This window comes from Phocoena phocoena, chromosome 2 (assembly GCF_963924675.1).
Source record: "Phocoena phocoena chromosome 2, mPhoPho1.1, whole genome shotgun sequence".
Lineage (NCBI taxonomy): Eukaryota > Metazoa > Chordata > Mammalia > Artiodactyla > Phocoenidae > Phocoena > Phocoena phocoena.
Genome location: NC_089220.1, coordinates 30315835 through 30336910, shown reverse-complemented (window position 1 = coordinate 30336910; position 21076 = coordinate 30315835). Strand labels below are relative to the sequence as shown.

Genomic DNA, 21076 nt, shown 5'->3' with positions numbered 1-21076 from the left:
TTATTTTCTCTCTATTGTATTTGCTCTTGCCAACTCTGTTAAGCCTTTGTAAAGAAACAAAAAAACAAGTTTGGATTTTGAAATACAGAAGAGGTTAAAAAGTGAGTGTTGTGACATATTCAGTAACAGAATTTTTCAATTTTTAGTCTTGTTAAAAAACTGTACGTTGCTCTAATTATCGAACTCTGTTGGTTATGCCTTGAACTTCTGGTCAGCACAGTGGTTCATGAGCCTCTACAGTATTAGAGGTCATTGGAGTCTGTACGTGGTCTTTACTTGGGCTAGGAGCCTTGATATCCTGGAACGAGATCCCTCACCCCCCTTCATAGTGATATGAAACAGTTCAATTAATCTGAAGTGTTAATATATTGTCTTTTAAAATATATATAGTTTAAATGATGGATATTATTAAATGCTTTCACTTTCTTCCTTCCTTTCAAGCCTGCTTTACTAAAAAGATGGGTTGTGAACTGTGAGTCACAATCCATTAGTGAGTCTTTTATTTGCATGTGTCTGGTTTTGGCAATTGCATGTTTATTTTTAGATGTATTTATCAAATGCTAATTCCAATTGTCCTTGTCTCTTTTAGAGAAAGCATGGGATTATGGCAATCACAGAGTCCCAGAGATACAAGTTCCATTCAGTTTTTTTCTGAAAGAAAGCCGTCTATCAAAGTGAAGCAGAGGAACTCTTGTGGATTATAATGTTGTGAAGGTCTGGATTTTCAGAGGTTTGAAAATAAGCCATTGTTTAACCGTTTAATTGGAAAAGATTAAGATCTCATGCAACTGATGTATTTTCTGGAAGCCATTCTCCAAAAGGGAAGTGCACATTTAAAACTTAGGTATGATGGTCCTTTCTGCAGGGGTTTAAGTCTGATTGCTTTTACATCATGACCAGCTTGAAACGGTCTCAGACAGAAAGGCCGGTTGCCACTGAAAGGGCGTCTGTTGTGGGCACAGATGGCACCCCCAAAGTCCACACGGACGACTTCTACATGCGACGCTTCAGGTCCCAAAACAGCAGCTTAGGGTCATCAGTCATGGCTCCTGTAGGCCCCCCTCGAAGTGAAGGTTCTCATCATATAACCTCGACCCCTGGAGTCCCAAAGATGGGGGTTCGGGCAAGGATTGCGGATTGGCCCCCAAGAAAGGAAAATGTAAAAGAATCTAGCCGTTCAAGCCAGGAAATAGAAACCTCAAGTTGCCTTGAGAGCATGTCCTCCAAAAGCAGTCCTGTGAGTCAGGGAAGTTCTGTAAGCCTCAATTCCAGTGACTCAGCCATGTTAAAAAGCATACAGAACACACTGAAAAACAAGACGAGGCCGTCGGAGAGCATGGACTCCAGATTTCTCATGCCTGAAGCCTACCCCAGCTCCCCCAGGAAAGCTCTGCGCCGGATACGGCAGCGCAGCAACAGCGACATCACCATAAGTGAACTTGACGTGGATAGCTTTGATGAATGTATCTCGCCCACCTACAAGACGGGGCCGTCACTGCACAGGGAATACGGTAGCACATCTTCAATCGATAAGCAGGGAACGTCCGGAGACAGCTTCTTTGACTTGTTAAAGGGCTACAAAGACGACAAGTCTGATCGAGGTCCCACTCCGACCAAGCTCAGTGACTTTCTCATCGCCGGTGGGGGCAAGGGCTCTGGTTTCTCCTTGGATGTCATAGACGGGCCCGTCTCACAAAGAGAGAACCTCAGGCTCTTTAAGGAAAGGGAAAAACCACTCAAGCGGCGTTCCAAGTCTGAAACCGGAGACTCATCCATTTTTCGTAAGTTACGCAATACCAAAGGTGAAGAACTTGGGAAATCGTCGGATCTTGAAGATAATCGATCGGAAGACTCCGTCAGGCCCTGGACGTGCCCAAAGTGCTTTGCCCACTACGACGTCCAGAGTATATTATTTGACTTGAACGAGGCGGTTATGAACAGGCACAGTGTAATTAAGAGGAGAAACACCACCACGGGGGCTTCAGCAGCTGCGGTGGCATCCTTGGTCTCGGGGCCTTTGTCCCACTCGGCCAGTTTTAGCTCCCCGATGGGCAGCACAGAGGACCTGAACTCCAAAGGAAGCCTCAGCATGGACCAGGGAGACGATAAAAGCAATGAACTTGTAATGAGCTGTCCGTATTTTCGGAATGAGATCGGTGGAGAAGGGGAAAGGAAAATCAGCCTGTCCAAATCAAATTCTGGTTCCTTTAGTGGATGTGAAAGTGCCTCCTTTGAGTCTACCCTCAGCTCCCATTGTACAAACGCAGGAGTGGCAGTACTTGAAGTGCCCAAGGAAAACTTGGTGTTGCACCTGGATCGAGTGAAAAGATACATCGTGGAACACGTGGATCTCGGCGCATACTATTACAGGAAGTTTTTCTATCAGAAGGGTGAGTAGAGATCTTTTATTCTTTTAATTTTCTTTTGCCATACTTTCTGGAAAAGAGTACTGTCTATTAGGATTTTTAAGCAGCGTGATGTAAGATTTGCATGAATGCCTTCTCCTGATGGTGAAAGAGTTAAATAGTTATTTGCTGCGGTGTATTTCCTTTTGCATTTTTGAGTTACTTCCTCCTTTTAGATACATTAAATATCTTGTATTGACTAGCTTATGAAATATTAATTTTTTTTAAACCTTTGATTTAATGGATGAAATTGTAATCTTTGTGTAAAAGACTTGCTGTGTCACCTTTAGGGATAAATGTCGTATAAAGTTAAAACTATTATAAATACAGCTTTTTTTTTAAGGGTTACTAAAGCAATCTTAATGCTGTTTTTCATTTATTTAGCACTTTTACGGTTAGTACGGGACCATTTCTTTTCTGCCTCAATGTTCTCGTCAGTAAATGGGAATCATAACACATTCCTATTCATTTCACAGGAATTTTAGTGAGAATTAATTTTGTTATTTGACGGAAGTGTCAGAGCCAGGAATCAAACCTAGGTCTTCTAGATTTGAGTATAAAAGTCACTGGAGTGAGAAGTACTGTTAACATGTTGGTGACTTTTCCGTTTTGTATGGGGGAAAATATATACCTATGTTGTTGGATTGTTCTGTATGTGAACTGTGTTTGTATACAGTTTTATCTCATGCTTGTAAGAAAACTCTGTGATTCATTGAAAAGTAGTTTAACTGAACTCTTAAGAGCTTTCTAATAGTGTTTTTGAGCAGCATTATTAATTGAAGAATGAGTTTTGTCACGCAAGCACCCAAGCTAGGAAACAGGATGCTTGCCGAGCAAGGACATACACCTGTGGTCCACTAGCTAGCTCAGTAATTTCTGCATTGAGCCCAAGTGAGAGGCCCCCTGTATGCAAGCTACTAGAGCAGTTTTTGTTTTCCCACCTACTGTTTGGGGGTTTTGAGTCCTGCTTAAGTCCTTTTGAGATTTAGTCTTCCGAATGAAGTTTCATTTCTAGTACTTCATTCTGGTACTCTAGCTTTATGACAGTGCTCCCTTTAAAATAAAATTTATTGTAAGGTTATTACCTGGTCATCCCCATTCACGAGAGTTTATTGACCAAAAGAATCTTGTCTTGGTGTTCAGTATCCAAGACAGCTGTACGTGGGCCTCTCACTGCTGCGGCCTCTCCCGTTGCGGAGCACAGGCTCCGGACGCGCAGGCTCAGCGGCCATGGCTCACGGGCCCAGCCGCTCCGCGGCATGTGGGATCTTCCCGGACCCGGGCACGAACCCGCGTCCCCTGCATCAGCAGGCGGACCCTCAACCACTGCGCCACCAGGGAAGCCCTCCATGTCTCTTAAACGTTTATGGCATAGGTCCTGAAACCAATATGATAATGAAAATCCCAAATTCATTTGTAAGCCATCTTTATTTTCTCAGCATAACCTTCTGGAGTTCAGATTTTAGAAATCACTTCTTTCTCATTCTGTCTGTTGGGCTACAGGGTTTCTCGACCTTGCCATCTTGGCATTTGGGGCCAGATAATTCTTTGTTTGGGGGGATGTGTCATATGCGTTGTAGGATATAAGATGTTTAGCAGCATCCCTGCCCTCTACACCCCAGATGCCAATAGGTGCCCCCAATTGTGATGACCTAAAAAGTCTCCAGTCATTGCCATATGTCCTCTAGGAAGTAAAATTGCCCCTAGCTGAAAAGCCCTGTTTTGCGGAACCTGGGGAAGTTTTCCACAGGTGTTTGTGAGCTGTCTATGGGTGAGGCCATCTTGCTAAAGAACTGACACTCCAACAGAGAAAGAACATGTTACTTACAGTCTTTGTTTATGTAGTAGTTGCTCTTTTCCTGTTAGGCAACGTGATCACGTTAATGATGAACATTTTGAGTACTTACTGTGTACCAGGAACTTAGCATTTGTTATGACATGCATTTTCTCATTTCACCCTCTCCATGCCCACTGGGGTGTAGGTATCGTTATCGATGGCATTTTCCAGATGACAAAACTGGGGTGTAAGTGGCTGGTTTTAAGCTGTTAAGCTGTCACGAAGCTAGTAACATTGGAGCCAGGATTTCACCTTTGGGGAGGCTGACCAGAGTCATGTTCTTGGCTGCTTTGCCTTGATCTCTATTAGACTAAAGGGAAGGAGTATATTTTTATCTTTAAACCTGGTAAAATTTTGTTCAACGTACTTTGTCTTTCAAAAGTAAGGAATAAAAATTTGAACACCTATATTCCAGAGTTCATCCAGCTTAGATAACACTTCATAAATTTAAGAGCAGTTAATTGAAAGTAGTTTCTAATTTAAGCCATAGAAAATACCCTCTTAGCTAACATAATTGGAACAAGTTAACTGAAAAAAATCATTAAGACAGGGAATCTTTCAGAAGTATACGTACTCAAAGTATTTTATTTTCATTAAAATTTATAATAATAACTATATATTTGCTAAACTCTTGTGAGAGGCTGAGGGCATTTCTTTGACAGTGATTCTACTATTTTGAATTCTACATTGTGTGACTAGTATAAACCATAAGAGCAAAAATGTAGACACTAGCAAAGCAATCTGAATCTTACGGAATCTGAGGTTTCAGAATTTTTTCTCATTTTTTATAGGTCTCGCCCACATCTAATGCAACAGCTTTCCTTTAGTGATTGCTTTTATGAAGTCTTTCCAAAGCCTTCAGTTTAGTTTTTAATAGAAACAAGATTTATCTCTTGTACTCATATTCCATCAGCTTTCATAATATTTAATTAAATTTCATAATTACAATAACAAGTCAACTGGCATAAACAGGTTTGGGAAGACACAGCCGATTCTTTGTCAGCACGGAGTCCCAACTGGTGGGAGCAGAAAGTGTGTGTGGCACTAGAGATTGCCTGCTAGTGCCATTGGGCATTTATCATTGTGGTTTACAGAGGGGTCACAGAGCAGTAGTTAATACATGAAGCTGGTCCAGTGGAACGCAATATCGAAGAGTGCCTGCTGTGTCTTCTTAGGCTATACAACTTAGAATTTTCAAATTAGGCAGGTCATTTGTCACAGTATGATAAGATACAACAAATTATGGCTCTGAATGACATCACTTGAAGCTGAAATTAATACCCTTAAAGTATAACTGTATATTTAAAAATTTATATAGTATCTAAACCTTTCTTAAATTTTATTTTCTTGAAGGATATTTATTTACGATGTTATATTTAATTTCTGCTGTACAGCAAAGTGTTTCAGTTATACATATATATGCATTCTTTTTCATATTCTTTTCCATTATGGTTTATCACAGGATATTGAATACAGTTCCCTGTGCCATACAGTAGGGCCCTGTTGTTTATCCATTCTACATATAGTAGTTTGCATCTGCTAATCCCAAACTCCCACTCCATTCCTCCCCCATTCCCCTTCCCTCTTGGCAACCACAGGTCTGTTCTCTATGTCTCTGAGTCTGCTTCTGTTTCATAGATAAGTTCATTTGTGTCATATTTTAGATTCCATATATAAATGGTATCTGTACTTTTCATCACAGTATAAAATAGAGTTAGACAAGTAATTCTGTCTTACGATTTTTAATATACAACTTGATTCAGTGAAATTAGTGCACTAACTCATTTTTCCTTATCAGAACCTGGAAGTGAGTCATCTTGTTGAAGGAGTACGTCAACCTCAGATGTAATTTATCTTCCAGCAACATAGAGTAGCACTACTGACCTGGTTGTACTACAACCTCTTCATCACCAGATATTTTCCATTCTGCCATTTAATGAATTCCTGACTTCACTGTGGCTAAGTCTCTGGGGGGAAAATATTCACTTTACTGAAGTGTATATTGTTGACATTATATGTAAAATTTAATTGTATTAGGCTGATGAAGCTGCCATCACTTTTTAATATTAAATTGTTTTTATGAACATCATTATTTTGCAAATTTAGACTTGAGAGGATATTTGGCTCTATCACATAAGTCAAGTCCATTGCTGGAAAGATGCTGGCCCAGTAGAGGAATCCCACTGTTTGCATTTATTGAAATAAGCAACACACCATCAGTGTTCTTTCTGGTCCTTCCTCCTGCCCACTTCTCCTTGCTGTTTTGCCAATGTATGTGGTGTTTTTATTGAGACTCACCTAGGATTAAATGACAGTAATAATGTAGCTAACGTGTATTGTGTTATTACTTTGTGCTTTGTGCAAACCTCCTCACATAATGCTCGTAAGACCCCAAGGCAAAGTTGTCATTGTGATACGTCCAAGTGATACAACAACATCCTTCTTAGGCACAAACTAGACAGTAGGATAGCATCAAAATTAATCTGGTCATCTCCCTTTGAGTACATATATTTTGTGTTTAGTTTTTACTTAGATAGTCACCGTGATTAAAGTAGCAGTACAGGGCTTTTTCGGTTTTGCACTGAGCGTACAAGTGTCTGAGGCACATCCTCGCTGAATCCCAGTCAGAAGGATGCACTAATGGAAAAGAGAGGAGCCCGGAGGTTGCCTTGGCAGTGGTGTTTGTGGCTCCATTGATCAAAAGTGTTGATAGGCTTATCTGATGCCAGACAGGGTGTCACTCTCAAAGTCAAGTTATTGAAGATGCTGTGATACGAAAGGGCCTCTTCCCCCTGCCCAGTGGCCAGGAGCAGCTGCCATTATCTGGTCTGAAGCTCATCTGCGAATATTTTCCCACTCCTGGAGAGAAGAAACACTAATGCTCTGCCCCTGATTATTCTTCTGATAACTTTGAACCACCAGATTTGATTGTTCTTTTCTGGTTTACCTTCCTCCTCCTACACCTCCACCCCACCCTACCCCACCATACGTGAGTGTTCGCATACCCACACCCCCACACCCACAAAAGTCAGGTTCAGCAGTCCGCTGGGCTCCAGGATTATCAGTTTGAGGACACAAACACGTTGGATTTCAGTTGGTCTCGCAATGTCCAATTTTCTGTATTTACCTCTCACCCTCTTCTTATCAGCTGTCTTTCACATTTCTTTAGAATATATACACTGAACTTCACTCGTACTTGGAGTGACAGCTTTAGTGCTCTGATATATTCTCCAGTTGTGTTATCAGGAGCTGTTCTGCTAGTTCAGTTTTTTAAATGAGCATCATTAAGTACCTATTGTAAGTTTTAGTGGATTATCGTAGGGTACATATAGAACATCAGAGAACATCGTACAGCTAAACTTATTTGTAAAGCCCTGGCTTATTTTGTTTGTTTAATTCTTCTGTAAGTATAGCAACATTAAGCTTGAGGAAAGTACTATGGGATGCCTTACAGCTCAGAGTTCTTTAAGGATAGCTATTCTATGGTTAGTTTTTTGTGGACAGTCGTATTTCAAGGAAGTGGTAAACTCCAGAGTCAGCACGTCTGCTCTCCTGAGCCACGTTCTGCTTTTGAACTGAACAGTTTATTTCTGCCAAAACTAATAGGGAAAGATTTTATACATGTATAATAACTTATTGTCTTAATGCCCTTGTCTTTTATTTTTTTCTTGAGAGCGTATCAACTGTATTTAATTTGTTCGAAGGTAGCTCTCTAGTTATTTAACCCTTTTCAGGGAGATCTGGGGCACTAAATAACTTCTTGAGAAACTCACCTAGGAGTGTTTTGCTGTTGTCTCTTCACCTGTTCAGGGTTTCTGGTAGCAAGAAGGCCATTCAGTAGGAAGGTCTGCATGTCTGCTCTTTGGAAAACAAGCATCCTCTCCTTTCTTGGCCGTGATCTCTCGAGTCCCATCACTGATCATCTGAACTCTGATGTGTGAGGCGTTTGGGATTTCATATTACCTGAGCCATCTCTGTGCAGAGGTTTGTGAAAGCTGGTTAAAAGGGCATGTGCCTCAACTGCTTCTCTCTGTTTTGTTTTCAAAATCAAGCTAGACCGGCCCAAGGCCACATTTGCTTAAACACTTGACTTTACTCAAAGTCATCTTGTAAAGATCAATCATATAGAAACAGAATGTGCTTTTGCAGTAAAACTGGTGATGGAGACATTGGCCATTTGGTCATCCTTCAGCCCTTTAGGAAGTTCCATGTGAGACATTTACTTTAGAATTTGATGCCAGAAATTGTTTTCTGGTAGCTACCAAATGCCTGCCTTTCTAATGACAGGTGTGTTTTATTTGTTTGCTTGTTTTATTTATTTATTTATTTTTACTGTATCTCCTGTTTTACCTCAACTCCCAGAAGCAAATTTGATGCTCCAGTTTTATAACCTTCATTAATAACACATTTGTTTCCACTTTTGTCTTTTATTTTCCAATTTCTGTTTCATTAGCACAACTTACATATTTCCTTTATAATGAATGACCTCAAAAAATTCTTTTTAGAAAAGGTAATTAGTATACATTTATATCCAAATAAAAGACCTCTGTTCCCAGGCTATGTCTTCAGTTCTAGCTACGTTTCTCACTCTCCATTACCTGCTTCCACCTGGTTGGTTATCTAGTTGGCAACTCGAACCCTGGGACACAAATTTTTACTTCATTTTTCTCCCTGAACAAGCCTCCCATCCCACATCCTTGCCCTCGTGCTGTAAATGCCACCATTATTATCAGTCACTTGGATTTGAAACACCAAAGCCTCTTTGTTGCCTCTCTTCATTGTTCTCAACCTCCAGTCAGTCGGGAAGGCCTCTTGAGTCTACCTTCGAACTGCTGCTAACTTCTGTTCTCTGTGTCCCAATCCCAGTTCTGTCACTTCAAGCCGGCGTTACCTCTTGCCCCAATTCTTGGCCATTGTCTTAGTCTCTCCGTCTCTAGTCCGTCCTACTCAAAATGCAACTTCTTGTCTTTGCCAAATACAGTCTAATAACATAGCAGTTTACATTTTACATGATTGCATTTATGATTTAATCATGTAACAAATACATTATCGGTCAAGTCCTCTGAGAAGCAGGAGTTGAAACAGTATAGGCGTGCAAGTGGTTTGTTAGGGACCTGGGGGTAACGCCTGTGAAAGAAGAGGGCAGAGGAAGCAGAAGTTAACAGGGAAGGCCTTCAGTCCACAGTGCAGGTCTGACACCGTGAAAGTAAAAGGGAAAAGAAGCAAAAGTGGGCAGGGGGAGCCTCAGCCCACCTTTGGCAAAGTCTCAGCCAACGCCATGGAACGAAAAAGAGCATTGGAGAAGTCATTTGTTAGGCAGTAACAGCCAGGCCCTGTCACCCCTGGCATGCTCAGTCCTGGGGCTGCCCAAGAAGAGTGTGGCTGGGCTGGAAAACTGTAGAAGATCCAAAGATGCTACAGCCAGAGACTTTCAGCTAATTGCATTTCTTGTGGCTGAATGGGTTGTGAGCCCTTTCTGGAAGGAGAGGTGTTTAAGTGTTGCGCCTCTGTGGCTGCCACAGGTACACGAGTGCCTTCAACATGCTCGGCACTATTTTGGACACTTGGAGTGAGAAGTAAAATGGAGCACCTTGCTTTGTGACTGCCTGGAGGGGTGGGATAGGGAGGGTGGGAGGGAGGGAGACGCAAGAGGGAAGAGATATGGGAACATATGTATATGTATAACTGATTCACTTTGTTATAAAGCAGAAACTAACACACCATTGTAAAGCAGTTATACTCCAATAAAGATGTAAAAAAAAAAGAAAAGAAAAGAAAAATAAATCTAAAAAAAAAAAGAGCACCTTCATGAGCTTACATTCTGGTGGAGGGAAGCAGACAGTAAACAAATCAAACAAAAGTATATACATGCTTACTGTGAAAATTAATAATGCAGAGTTGGAGAAGGTAATCCCTCTCCTAATTCTAATAGTTTGATTTGTAATCTTCTCTGTCTTTTCTTTTTTTTAAAAATTGAAGTACAGTTAATTTACAATGTTGTGTTAGTTTCAGGTGTACAGCAAAATGATTCAGTTATACATACACAGAGAAAGATTGATACTTTTTCAGATTCTTTTCCATTATAGGTTATTACAAGATATTGAGTATAGATAGTTCCCTGTGCTCTACAGTAGGTACTTGTTGTTTACCTATTTATATATAGCAGTTTTTATACGTTTCTAAATCTTTTCTTACTCAAAAATTTATTATCCAATTTACTATTAATGAGTGCCCTTCATATTTTTTAAGTAGTTTTAAAAATTAACAACTGCACATTCATACATTTATTTATTTGTTCATGACATAATGTTTATTAAGCATCTACTCCATGCCAGCTACAGTGCTCAGAAGCAGAACAAAAGCAAATAATTTTTTTTCTAGTTTCTTTCCCTTAAGTGATCTGTATCTTCTGAGTTGTATTTTCTGTTTGTCTTTCATGCTGTTGGTTTTCCTTAGTTGTCCAGTAATCTTTGCCACATTTATGAACAAAGGCCAAGGAGAACTGGTGTAGGTGGCAAGCTTCCCCTGCAGCGCTGTGGGTCTCTTTCCCTAGCTGGCCTCACATCACATGGGGGAAGTGAGGGCTAGCACTGGAAAAGTAGTGAGACCCCCTAACAGGGGGGAGTGTGTAGACTGAGAGGGTAGTGAACCCGGTGCAGATAGAAACCCACATGGGTGCCGGAGTCGGGAGGGCTTTATTGTGCTCCCCTCCTGCCTTTCCTCCCGCCCGTGCATCAGAGTGGGTTGTTCTCCCTGTGTCTCCTGGGATTCTGAATAACCTGCTCCTTCTCAAAGATGCAAGTGCTTTCCCACCACTGTTCCAAGTCACCCTATGCCGTGGTCTCTGCCCAGGGCTTTCTGTGGCACCCTGGTTCATAACCAGTCTAAGCATTCCTTGAAGGCAAGGACCACAGATTAGGCAGGCTCAGCAAACATTTCACAACTGAACGAATGTTTGGTCCTGATGCAAAGTATAAAATTTATTGCATTGAGGAGCCAGTGTATCTTATATTTATATATATGGCATCAGGTAGAGGCAGGGAGGGCCCACTGTGTACATGACCTTGTGTTATACTCTGGACAGCAAATAGTATGTTACGGTTCCTTTTCCTCTCTTTTCAGGAAATGAGACCACAGATAAGTCTGTGTGTGGTCATGGTGGTTTTGTGGAAATTAACCAAGACCACCAGTCGATCCCCATAGACCCAAAACACAGTTATGGAGACTGATTTTTACTGTTGTAAACCTTCTTAGACATAAATGATGGATGTTAAAGTCAGTGGATGACAGTTTGAGGAGAAACAGGAGAAGAAGCAGGATTTACATAATCTCAAAGCATCTCCCCAAAGATATTTGTAAACCACGAGGAGATCAATAGTAACTTTTCGGGGAAGAAACCTGTCACGTGCCACCTTAATGGAATGAATCAGGTCTCTCTCATGAACTCTATGAAATGATGCACTGAGGTTACATCATTTCTGTGGTTCTCTTGGCGCCAAATGCATAACGTTAGTCCAATCCTGTGAAACCACCGGACAAACCCAAATTGAGTGATAAGTACTGTTCAGAGGTGTCACGGTCATGAAAGACGGTTACAGACAGAGGAACTGTAACAGACTGCAGGGGACTAAGGAGAAATAATAACAATGAAGTACAACATGGGATAATGAATGAGATTTCAGAACGAAAAAGGACATAGTGGAAAAACTAGTGAAATTTGAGTAAGATCTTTAGTAAATGTTAATTTACCAATTCTGATTAATGACAACTGTACTATATGTAGTTACATAAGATGTTAACATTGGGGAAGACTGGGTTAAGGATATATGTATTGAAATGCTTTGTACTATATTTGCAACTTCTCCGTAAGTCCAAAAGCAGTCAAGATAAAACGTAAAAAACAAAAACCTTCAGGTACAGTCAATAACAGCAGCTGACATGAACCATCCACATGAAAATGGGAACGCTTCCTCAACTTGGTGTGTCCACATGCATCAAGGCGAATGCCATGCTTACTAATTCCTATACCCAAAGAATTTCTATGCTCTGTTTTGCAGTTTCGAGGACATAAGGGCCCTTTAGATCTGTTATTTCAGTACAAGTTAACGTATAATAAATCCTGCCACCTATTTTTCAAATGCACACCTCATTATTAACTTCAGACACCAGTGAGCCACCAAAATTAGGTGCTCAAAACATACTTGCTTTATTGTACCACTTCCTTTGCTTATCTTCTCTTGGAGCTCCCTGCTGTGTACGGGGAGGTCACGCATCTGAACTTCAGGGCAGCAAGAGGAGAGACCTCCCTAACTGCATTCGAGTCAAGTAGAAGCATTCAGTGATGTAGAAGCATCAGCAGAAGCAACCTCAGCAACCCATATCGACACAAGTGTGTGGGCTGTGCCGAGTGTTTGAGACACGTTGCATGGGCTTCACCCTCATGAGTGGCAGTGACTTCGGCCTTGACTGAATTTCTGACTGTTTCTGAGGGACTTCCTTTCAAACCCTTCAGAAGCATTTTACACAGACATCTTGCTGCAAGATCCCTAGTAAGGAGATACAAAAGTTTTTTTTAATATAAAGACATTGAGTTAGAGACAGGTGTTTCATTATAATTTCTTTCATTTGGATGTTAATTTTTTTTTTTTTCTGAGCTGGCATTTGTAACTAACATTAAACTTAAAGAGTTACATTAATGTGCAACCTTGTAAACTGTGCTTTATATACTCTGACCATTTGCAAACCAAATACATTTTTTATACTTATAAAAATCTTCCTATTGTAAAAGTCACATATATTCATTACAGAAAAATTAGCAACTATAGCAAATTAATCATGTGATTACTACTGATTTTATTTCTCATCTTTTCTTAATACATATTCATTTCTTAAGTAAAATAAGGATCATTAAATATAGTTTTATGTATTTTTTTCATGGTTCCATAATTGGCTATGCCATCATTTATTTAAAGTTTTCCAGCTGTTCTATATTCAGGCGTTCCAGTTTCTTATTATAAATCATTCTTACATTAGATCTTCCTAAGTGTCTTTTGATTGTTTGTTTGTTTGTTTGTTTTCCCCCCATTGACCCCTTTGGCAGTTTGGTGAAATTTATGGACTCTCTTTAGAGTAATGTTTTTAAGTGCATAAAATAAACGTACAAAGCAAACCAAGCATATTAAAATACAATTGCAAGAGTGTTAAAAATTTTGTGACATACTATACAGATGCTTCTTATTGCATTAACAAAAAGATCTAGCATCAGATCTGATAACTACCATAATTTCAAAGTTGTAATGAGCATAACTGATATTTTGATATGTCTGCAGCAACTGTAATGTGATATGAAAATGTATGATTTCTATTGGCATCAAAGTCACATGTACAGCTAATATTACTGTAGTTGGTTGGCTCATTTACAACTAACAGAAATGCTACGTTTCATTTAGAAGTTAGTGAAAACAAAGGTATAATTTTTTTCATTCAAGTTCATGGACCCCCTAATTTCTATCCATAGACAAGTTTAAAAACCTTGACCTTACATAAATGATCTTGTTATGTAACTTTTTTTCCACATGTCCAATTATTTACATAAGGTAGAGCCCTGGTGTGAACTTTATAGGAACCTTGAATTTTATTGCCAAATTTTTCTTAAGAAAGCTTAGACCAGGAAGGTCCAATTGATATTTTAAGGCTGTATAGTGTTTAATATTTTCTTGACTACTTGAAATATTTACAGTTTTAATTTTAGACCATTTATTATAGGTCCAAAACATTTTCATTTCTTCGATCACTCATGAGATTGAATTTTTAAAAATATAATTATTGGCTATTTGTCATAGACAATGGCCAATTAAAAATCTCCTGTTTTGACACTGATACTTTTTATTTTCCCTTTGTTTCAATTAGCGCTTTCTTTGCACTGTTTTTCTTTAACCATTTGTATGCAATTTATTAATGTCAGTCTTAGTCTACTTTTTATTGGCAAGTTAGGGGGCTACTGGGGGCTGCTTAGTCACGTGAGACTTTAAGCCTAACAACTTCATGTAATTTTGGCAAATAGACCAACTTACCTTTTAAGAGTTACCTATGGAAGGATGAATTGGAACTTCAGAGTACTGTGCACTTTGTAAATGTGGGCAATTACTCTTATGCAACCACAATTATAAGCTTAGTGGAGTGCTTTGGGACAGAATTCTGGCCTGTGGCCAGTCCTGTGTAAATGTCCCCATCCATTACTCTGACCTGCTTTTGATTATGATGCGAAGTCCTAGGCTATTTAGTTCTCATGGAACCTCCACCCTTATAATTAGGATGAGCCCTTTGGGGACCAGAGACAGAACCTCTGAGTAGTGCTCTTCTTGGAAAGAGCCATTCATTTATTCATTCATTCATTTAAATTTTTAAAAACTTCTAAAATTCAATTTATTTTTGGCTGCCTTGGGTCTTTGTTGCTGCACGCGGGCTTTCTCTAGTTGTGGCCAGCGGGGGCTACTCTTTGTTGCAGTGCACGGGCTTCTCATCGCGGTGGCTTCTCTTGTTGCGGAGCACGGGCTCTAGGCGCGCAGGCTTCAGTAGTTGTGGCGCGCGGGCCCAGTAGCTGTGGCGCGCAGGCTCAGTAGTTGTGAAACACGGGCTTACTTGCTCCGCAGCATGTGAGATCTTCCCGGACCAGGGCTCGAACCCATGTCCCCTGCATTGGCAGGCAGGTTTGTAACCCCTGCCGCCAGGGAAGTCCTCGGAAAGAGCCATTTAAACAGTTGGATCCTTATTACCTCCACTTTGGCAAACCTGTGTTTTCAATTTTAAAGCAGAATATGCTGTTGCCACTTTTTTGTGATTTTATTTTCCTTTCCTTCTTTACAATTAAAATGCCAGGCTTTTAACTTTTTTTTGCCTTTTTGCACACATGCTTATCCGCAGCTTGAAACTGGGTGATGTGACTGTACTTGATGTAATTACTTGGGGCTTTGAACTATTTACTATGTCGCCTCTGTAAAAATGTGAAAATTTTATTATTTATTATTGTGACTGTGTCAGCCAGAAATATGGCTATTTGTGTGGAATGTTCTAGTGATAGCAGAACTAGGCATTGGTGCTCTTCGTACCATCCTTGTTAAAACTCAAGAACTAGAACTAATAAGAAAACTTCAGGCTGAAAATTTGTTTAGGTGCTAAAAATGAGAAATGAAGGCAGCAGAGAATCAGGCATGTAAGGATAAAACATGAATATTGCTCCCTTTAAACCCGGTGACAAGGGCTTCCCTGGTGGCACAGTGGTTAAGAATCCACCTGCCAATGCAGGGGACACGGGTTAGAGCCCTGATCCGGGAAGATCCCACATTGCTGCGGAGCAGCTAAGCCCGTGCGCCACAACTACTGAACCTGCACTCTAGAGCCCACGAGCCACAACTACTGAAGCCCATGTGCCTAGAGCCCGTGCTCCACAACAAGAGAAGCCACTGCAATGAGAAGCCTGTGCTCCTCAACGAAGAGTAGCCCCCGCTCGCCGCAACTAGAGAAAGCCTGCGTGCAGCAATGAAGACCCAATGCAGCCAAAAATAAATAAATAAATTTATTAAAAAACAAACAAACAAAATAACCCCACAGTGACACCTTGGCAATATAGCACATCAAGGAGTAAAGCTTTATGTGTCATCAGGCTAGTTAATCCCTTTAGGCATCACATTTTATTTAACTAGTTTTTATTCACAATACAGTTTTAGAAACGTTTGGGAAGATAATGTTAGATGTAATGGCTAAGAAAATGAGCTTTGGAATTGGTACTTAAAATAATATGTTTGAGTTCTGGTGTTGCTGTTTACTAGTTGTGGCTGGGAAGTGACTTATTCTGTCTAAATCATATTTGCCACATCTGTGAAAAAGAAGGCAAAGCCTGTATTTTCATGGTTGATGCGAGTATTAGGGTGCTTGGCAAAGTTCCTCACTTTGCTGCATTATATCATTCTAATGGAGTGATTGCAATACTGGTTTTTGGCATTCCAGTAGGCTGACACAAAAATATCATTATTTTTGGTGGTGTAATCCGTGTATTTCAGTTCATCCATCAGCAGGTTTAACCACCCTGCTTGAGTCTCCAACTCCTCTTTCCTTTCCCTTTCCTCCCTCTGACTTTCATCATCAAAGGCTTCCTGGCCTTTCTTTAACACTTATCATCTGCATCTCCCCTGTCCTTGTACCCCTTCTCTCCCTTCTGTCCCGCCACCCCCAAAAAGACAAAGCGGATTGTAGGTATGGCTGGAAGAGCTCTCTGCAGTTGATGGATAGCACCGCCAGCAAAAGGCGGAGGTATATGGCTGGTAGGAAGAAATAAAACATGCTGCAGAGGGGAGCAAGTGCAGAAGTGCTGCCCCAAGGCTGTGGTCCCAAGAGGAAAGTACCGCAGTCCAGTGAACTTGAAGGACAGGCAGCGGCAAGAGTGGCCAGAAGGACTGGACACGGGATATCCCTAAAAGGCTGGGTTTTAAGTTTAAAAAAAAAAAAAAAAGTCATGTGTCTTGAGATCAAAGTTTAAAGTCTCAAAAATTCTATTTAAGGTAATTTGCTGAACCAGACTCCTCTGTTGGCGAATTATACATTGCATTCGGATTTTGAACTGAAAAAGTTGTGTTCGTGTAGAAAGGATTTTTGTTTATACTTCTGTAATCCTCAGGAGCAGAAAAATGGATGGTGGACCAAAAAGCAAGGCTTTTATTGTAAGAATAATTCTTACTCAAGTTGAAAGACTTTTTGAACAAGTAGAGTCTGAACATGATATTAGTGAATTTAACACAGGAAGCCAGACCAGAATCTCCACCTCTACTGACGAAACTGAAATAAAGATCAAATGGAAATGCTTTCTTGGAAATAATAGCTAGAGCTCTTTTTCAGTAAAAAAAAGATTGATGTTTCTGCACAAACACACAAATAAGTTTTTAAAAGATCTTCCTGGAGTTATCAAATCAGAGATGGGTTTGTATGAACATAGAGTCTGAAGAAGATGTTAGAAGTTAGTTTATAATGATCTCATCAGCATTCCCCCAACTCAGAAATGTACTTCTTCAGTAGCTGGGAAAAATCGCACAAAAATATAGCCAGGTGTTGAGGATGACACACACAAAAAAGTTTAAATGATCTTTAATTTTTTTTTCATTTTTAAATCAATATTCTTCATTTTATGTAGGATTTAGTTTCTTTTTAAAATAACGCTATTATTTTATCTGCCAATTTATACTCAAATGATTGTGTTTAATATTTGTATTCTTATAAATTTACATTTTTCTGTTGTAACATTTCTAAATTTTTATAGTTGAAATATAGTAAATATTTGGTTTCCCTAATCTGTATTTTTATGAATTCTTTTTTTAATTAATTAATTTATTTTTGGCTGCGTTGGGTCTTCATTGCTGTGCGCGGGCTTTCTCCAGTTGCGGCGAGCAGGGGCTACTCTTCATTGCTGTGTGCGGGCTTCTCATTGTGGTGGCTTCTCTTGTTGTGGAGCACGGGCTGTAGGCACACCGGCTCAGTAGTTGTGGCTCGTGGGCTCTAGAGCTCAGGCTCAGTAGTTGCGGCACGCGGGCTCAGTAATTGTGGCTCACAGGATTAGTTGCTCCGCGGCATGTGGGATCTTCCCAGACCAGGGCTCGAACCCGTGTCCCCTGCATTGGCAGGTGGATTCTTAACCACTGCACCACCAGGGAAACCCATGAATTCTTAAAGTATTATTGTTACTATACAAAGTACACACTTTCATTTTGCTCCAGTGTTCAATCACTCTTTGAGAGGATGTCTAAATAATATTTCAGATGCGACCTGAAGGATGAGAGGACTTAGTCAAATAAAGAGGAGTTGTGGGAAGAATGTTCTAGGTAGGCTGTCTCAGGTGAGAAGGGGCACAGTGAGTTGAGAAGTTCAGTATGATTGGTTCTCAGAGTTCAGAAGGATGATGGAAATGTCCAAGTTGAAACTGGAGTGATAGGCTGGTGACAGGCTGTGAGAGCCTTTGGGAAGCCACGAGAAGTATCCAAGGACAGGTGGGAAACCAGAGGAGGGTTTTAAACTTAATAGTGATGGTCAAGTTTGCATCTTAGAAGCCAGTCAGGAAAAGCCAATCAATCAGAAGACTCACAAACATCCAGGCAAATGATGATGAGGGTAAATCAGTGGCAGTGAGATGGAGGAAAAGGAGGTGGATTTGAGAGCTATTTAGGGACTAGAATTCACAAGGCATGACATTGGGTCTGGCGTGAACAACTAGAGGAATGTGGTAGCAGGGAGAGCTGTATAGGTTTGTATGGAAGGTGATGGGTTCACTTTTCCTGATGCCATGGGACAAACAAACAGTGAGTTCCGTTAGGTAGATGTAAAGATCCAGGGCTCACAGACATCTAGAGCGGGCAGGTGGACTCTTGAGAGTCATCAGCATTGAGATGGCAGCGGAAGTTCTGAGAGTGGATGGAAGATTCCAGATGGGAAGAGGAAGGGAAACTGAGTAAGAAGAGCCAGAGTGGTGGAAGGAAAATCAGGAGAGGGTGGTGTCTGAGAAGCCAGGATGAGTGTTTCTAGAAAACAAATGAAATGGCCAACTGTGCCATTGGCGAGTTGTTGTGGCGAACTTGAGCAGGATGAGGGCCAAAAGTTTCCATTTGTTTTAACTTTAAGGCTGACATTGGTGACTGTGCAATGGCGTCAGATGATAGGAATCCTAAAGTGAAGAATTAGGCATCTCTTTCAAGAAGTTTCCAGTGGAAGGAAAGAAAAAGGGGGTAACCTGGAGGTGGATAAGGAATTGAGGGTAAGTGTTATGGTTAAAGATGAAGGAAACTTGAGCCTGATTGAATGATGATGGGAAAGAGCAGGCAGAGAGGGGAAGTTGAAGATACAGGGCGGGTGACCAGGCGCCAGTGTCCCTGGGAAGGTGGAATGAGTGGAGACCAGAATCTCGGGGGAGATTGGGTTTTAGATTGTAAAGGAAAGGAAGCAAAATTCTGGACCCAGGTAAGTGTGTGTGATGGTGGAAAGTGAGGACAGTTGCTTCTGAAATGGCTCTTTATCTCCTCTGTGATGTAGACAGCATTATCTGCTAAGGTTGAGAGAAGGTAGATGGGAGGAGTTTGAGGGAGAACAGAGAATATTTGAGACCTCTTCTCTGGAGAAGGAGAGCGAGAGCAGACCAGGGACAGCTTGAAGATGGGTTGAGGTTATTGGCACTAATTGAGAGCGACCCCCGTCTTGGTGAATTTCTCCAGCAGCAGAGAATAGCAGTCTCACCTGCCCTTCCTGAGGTTTGTGGTGGGGGGTGTTTGAGGAGTTTCTGGAGAGTCAGGTTTCAGTAGAGTCCATGAAGTGCAAGGAACAGGATATAATGAATGAGACGCTCATCTTCGACACATTCGCTGGTGTTCTCTGCTGCTGGGTTAAAATATGCTCTGACGTTATTGAAGTTTGTTAAGCTCTTCGCTCCTTCAGTGAATGGCCCCAGACTGCTGTCTTGTTTCTCTTTCAGTTCTTGTCCGCGTTTTTATACTATTTCTGTCTCCTCCCTTTCTGTTTTCTTCCTTGTTGTCAGTTGTTCTGTCCCATTGCTGTCTGCATGAAAGTCTCTATCAGCCCTACACCCTGGACTTTGTCAACACCTGGAATTATCACACCTCTGAAATCAAGCTGTGGGCTTGAAGATCAAACAACCACACTTATTAAAATTATGTACAAAGTAAGAGTAAATAACCTCTGAGTGTGATTCTCACGTGCTATGCTTTGAGGGCGTACGTAAGTGTTTGTACATGAATTTTGTGATGCTTATTGGGTTGTTTCTCAGCTGTCCATATCTGAGATGTTTGTTGCTTGTATTCCCACTGTGTTTCCCTTATTTTGAATTTCCGTGGATTATGATAATATTCTTAGAGAGCCCGTGATATTAATGAGTACATCTTTTATAATTGTTCTTTAGTACTTGCAAAGCATTTTCATACGTTATTACCTAAATTTTTAAATTACATAATTAGATATTTTATGCTGTTGTTTCTTATTATTCTCATGGATTTTCAAACACACGTTTTGTATGAGAATAACATGTATTTTCAAATATTGATGCATTTTGTATGAGAATAACCTACCATGTCACAACTCAGTCATTTAACCATGTCACATGTAAATGAAATAGGACAATGTAAAGTAAGTGTTTTGGAGGTTCGAAAAGTAAGTTATCTGTTCTGGCTTTTCATATATTTGTTTTATTCGCTTTCTCATCTGTAAATGTATCATGTCCGTATCAATGATTTTAATTTTTTTTAAGAAGTAGTTATTTAGGTGTAGAGTAAATATCACTTTTTACGTTTTCTGTAAATTAATTTAATTTTGATCGTGACCTTCCTTCTTGTCAGGAGGAAGGTAAAGTCAACACCAGTCATTTGGACACTTCCCCCCAAACCCCAAGGCTGTGCCAAGGTTTGGAGTCTGGAGCAATGCCAGACATTGAGGAGAGAGGCCCCTGAGTCGTCAGTAGTCACACGGCCACACTGGTTGCCTAGGAGAGACCCGTTATCGCAGCCCTCACTTCCGTCCAGGTTCAGTGGCTCTGTGGAATGCCTTTTGTGCTTACTATGTGGGAACCATTGGTGAGGCCCAGAGCCCTGGGTCTGAGCTTCTGCCTCCCAGAGGCACTTTGAAGCTCTTACCTCTGAGCTAAGACTCCATCTTACTTGGGCAACATAGGAGGAAAGCTACCGAGTAACTCACAGACCCCTCTCCAGTCCAGGGAATCTTTTTTAATCTGCAGTAAATCCCTCCGTATGCAAACTTTGTTCTCAATAGGTTTGGGGGGAGTTTGTTGTTG

At 40.7% G+C, this 21076-nt stretch overlaps 1 protein-coding gene across 5 annotated transcripts in view; it reads left to right on the top strand.

Annotated features, from left to right (window-relative positions):
- The first annotated feature begins 892 nt into the window (after positions 1-892).
- Positions 893-21076, top strand: part of SIPA1L1 (signal induced proliferation associated 1 like 1) — a 143961-nt gene continuing 123777 nt past the window's right edge. For 4 of the 5 annotated variants that reach the window (XM_065900642.1, XM_065900633.1, XM_065900625.1 and 1 more), the window contains exon 1: positions 893-2390. In XM_065900642.1, coding sequence (XP_065756714.1) covers positions 893-2390 — 1498 coding nt within the window. Of the gene's footprint in view, positions 2391-17325; positions 17336-21076 lie in introns of those variants that run through there. The other variant, XM_065900649.1, reaches the window with a different exon arrangement.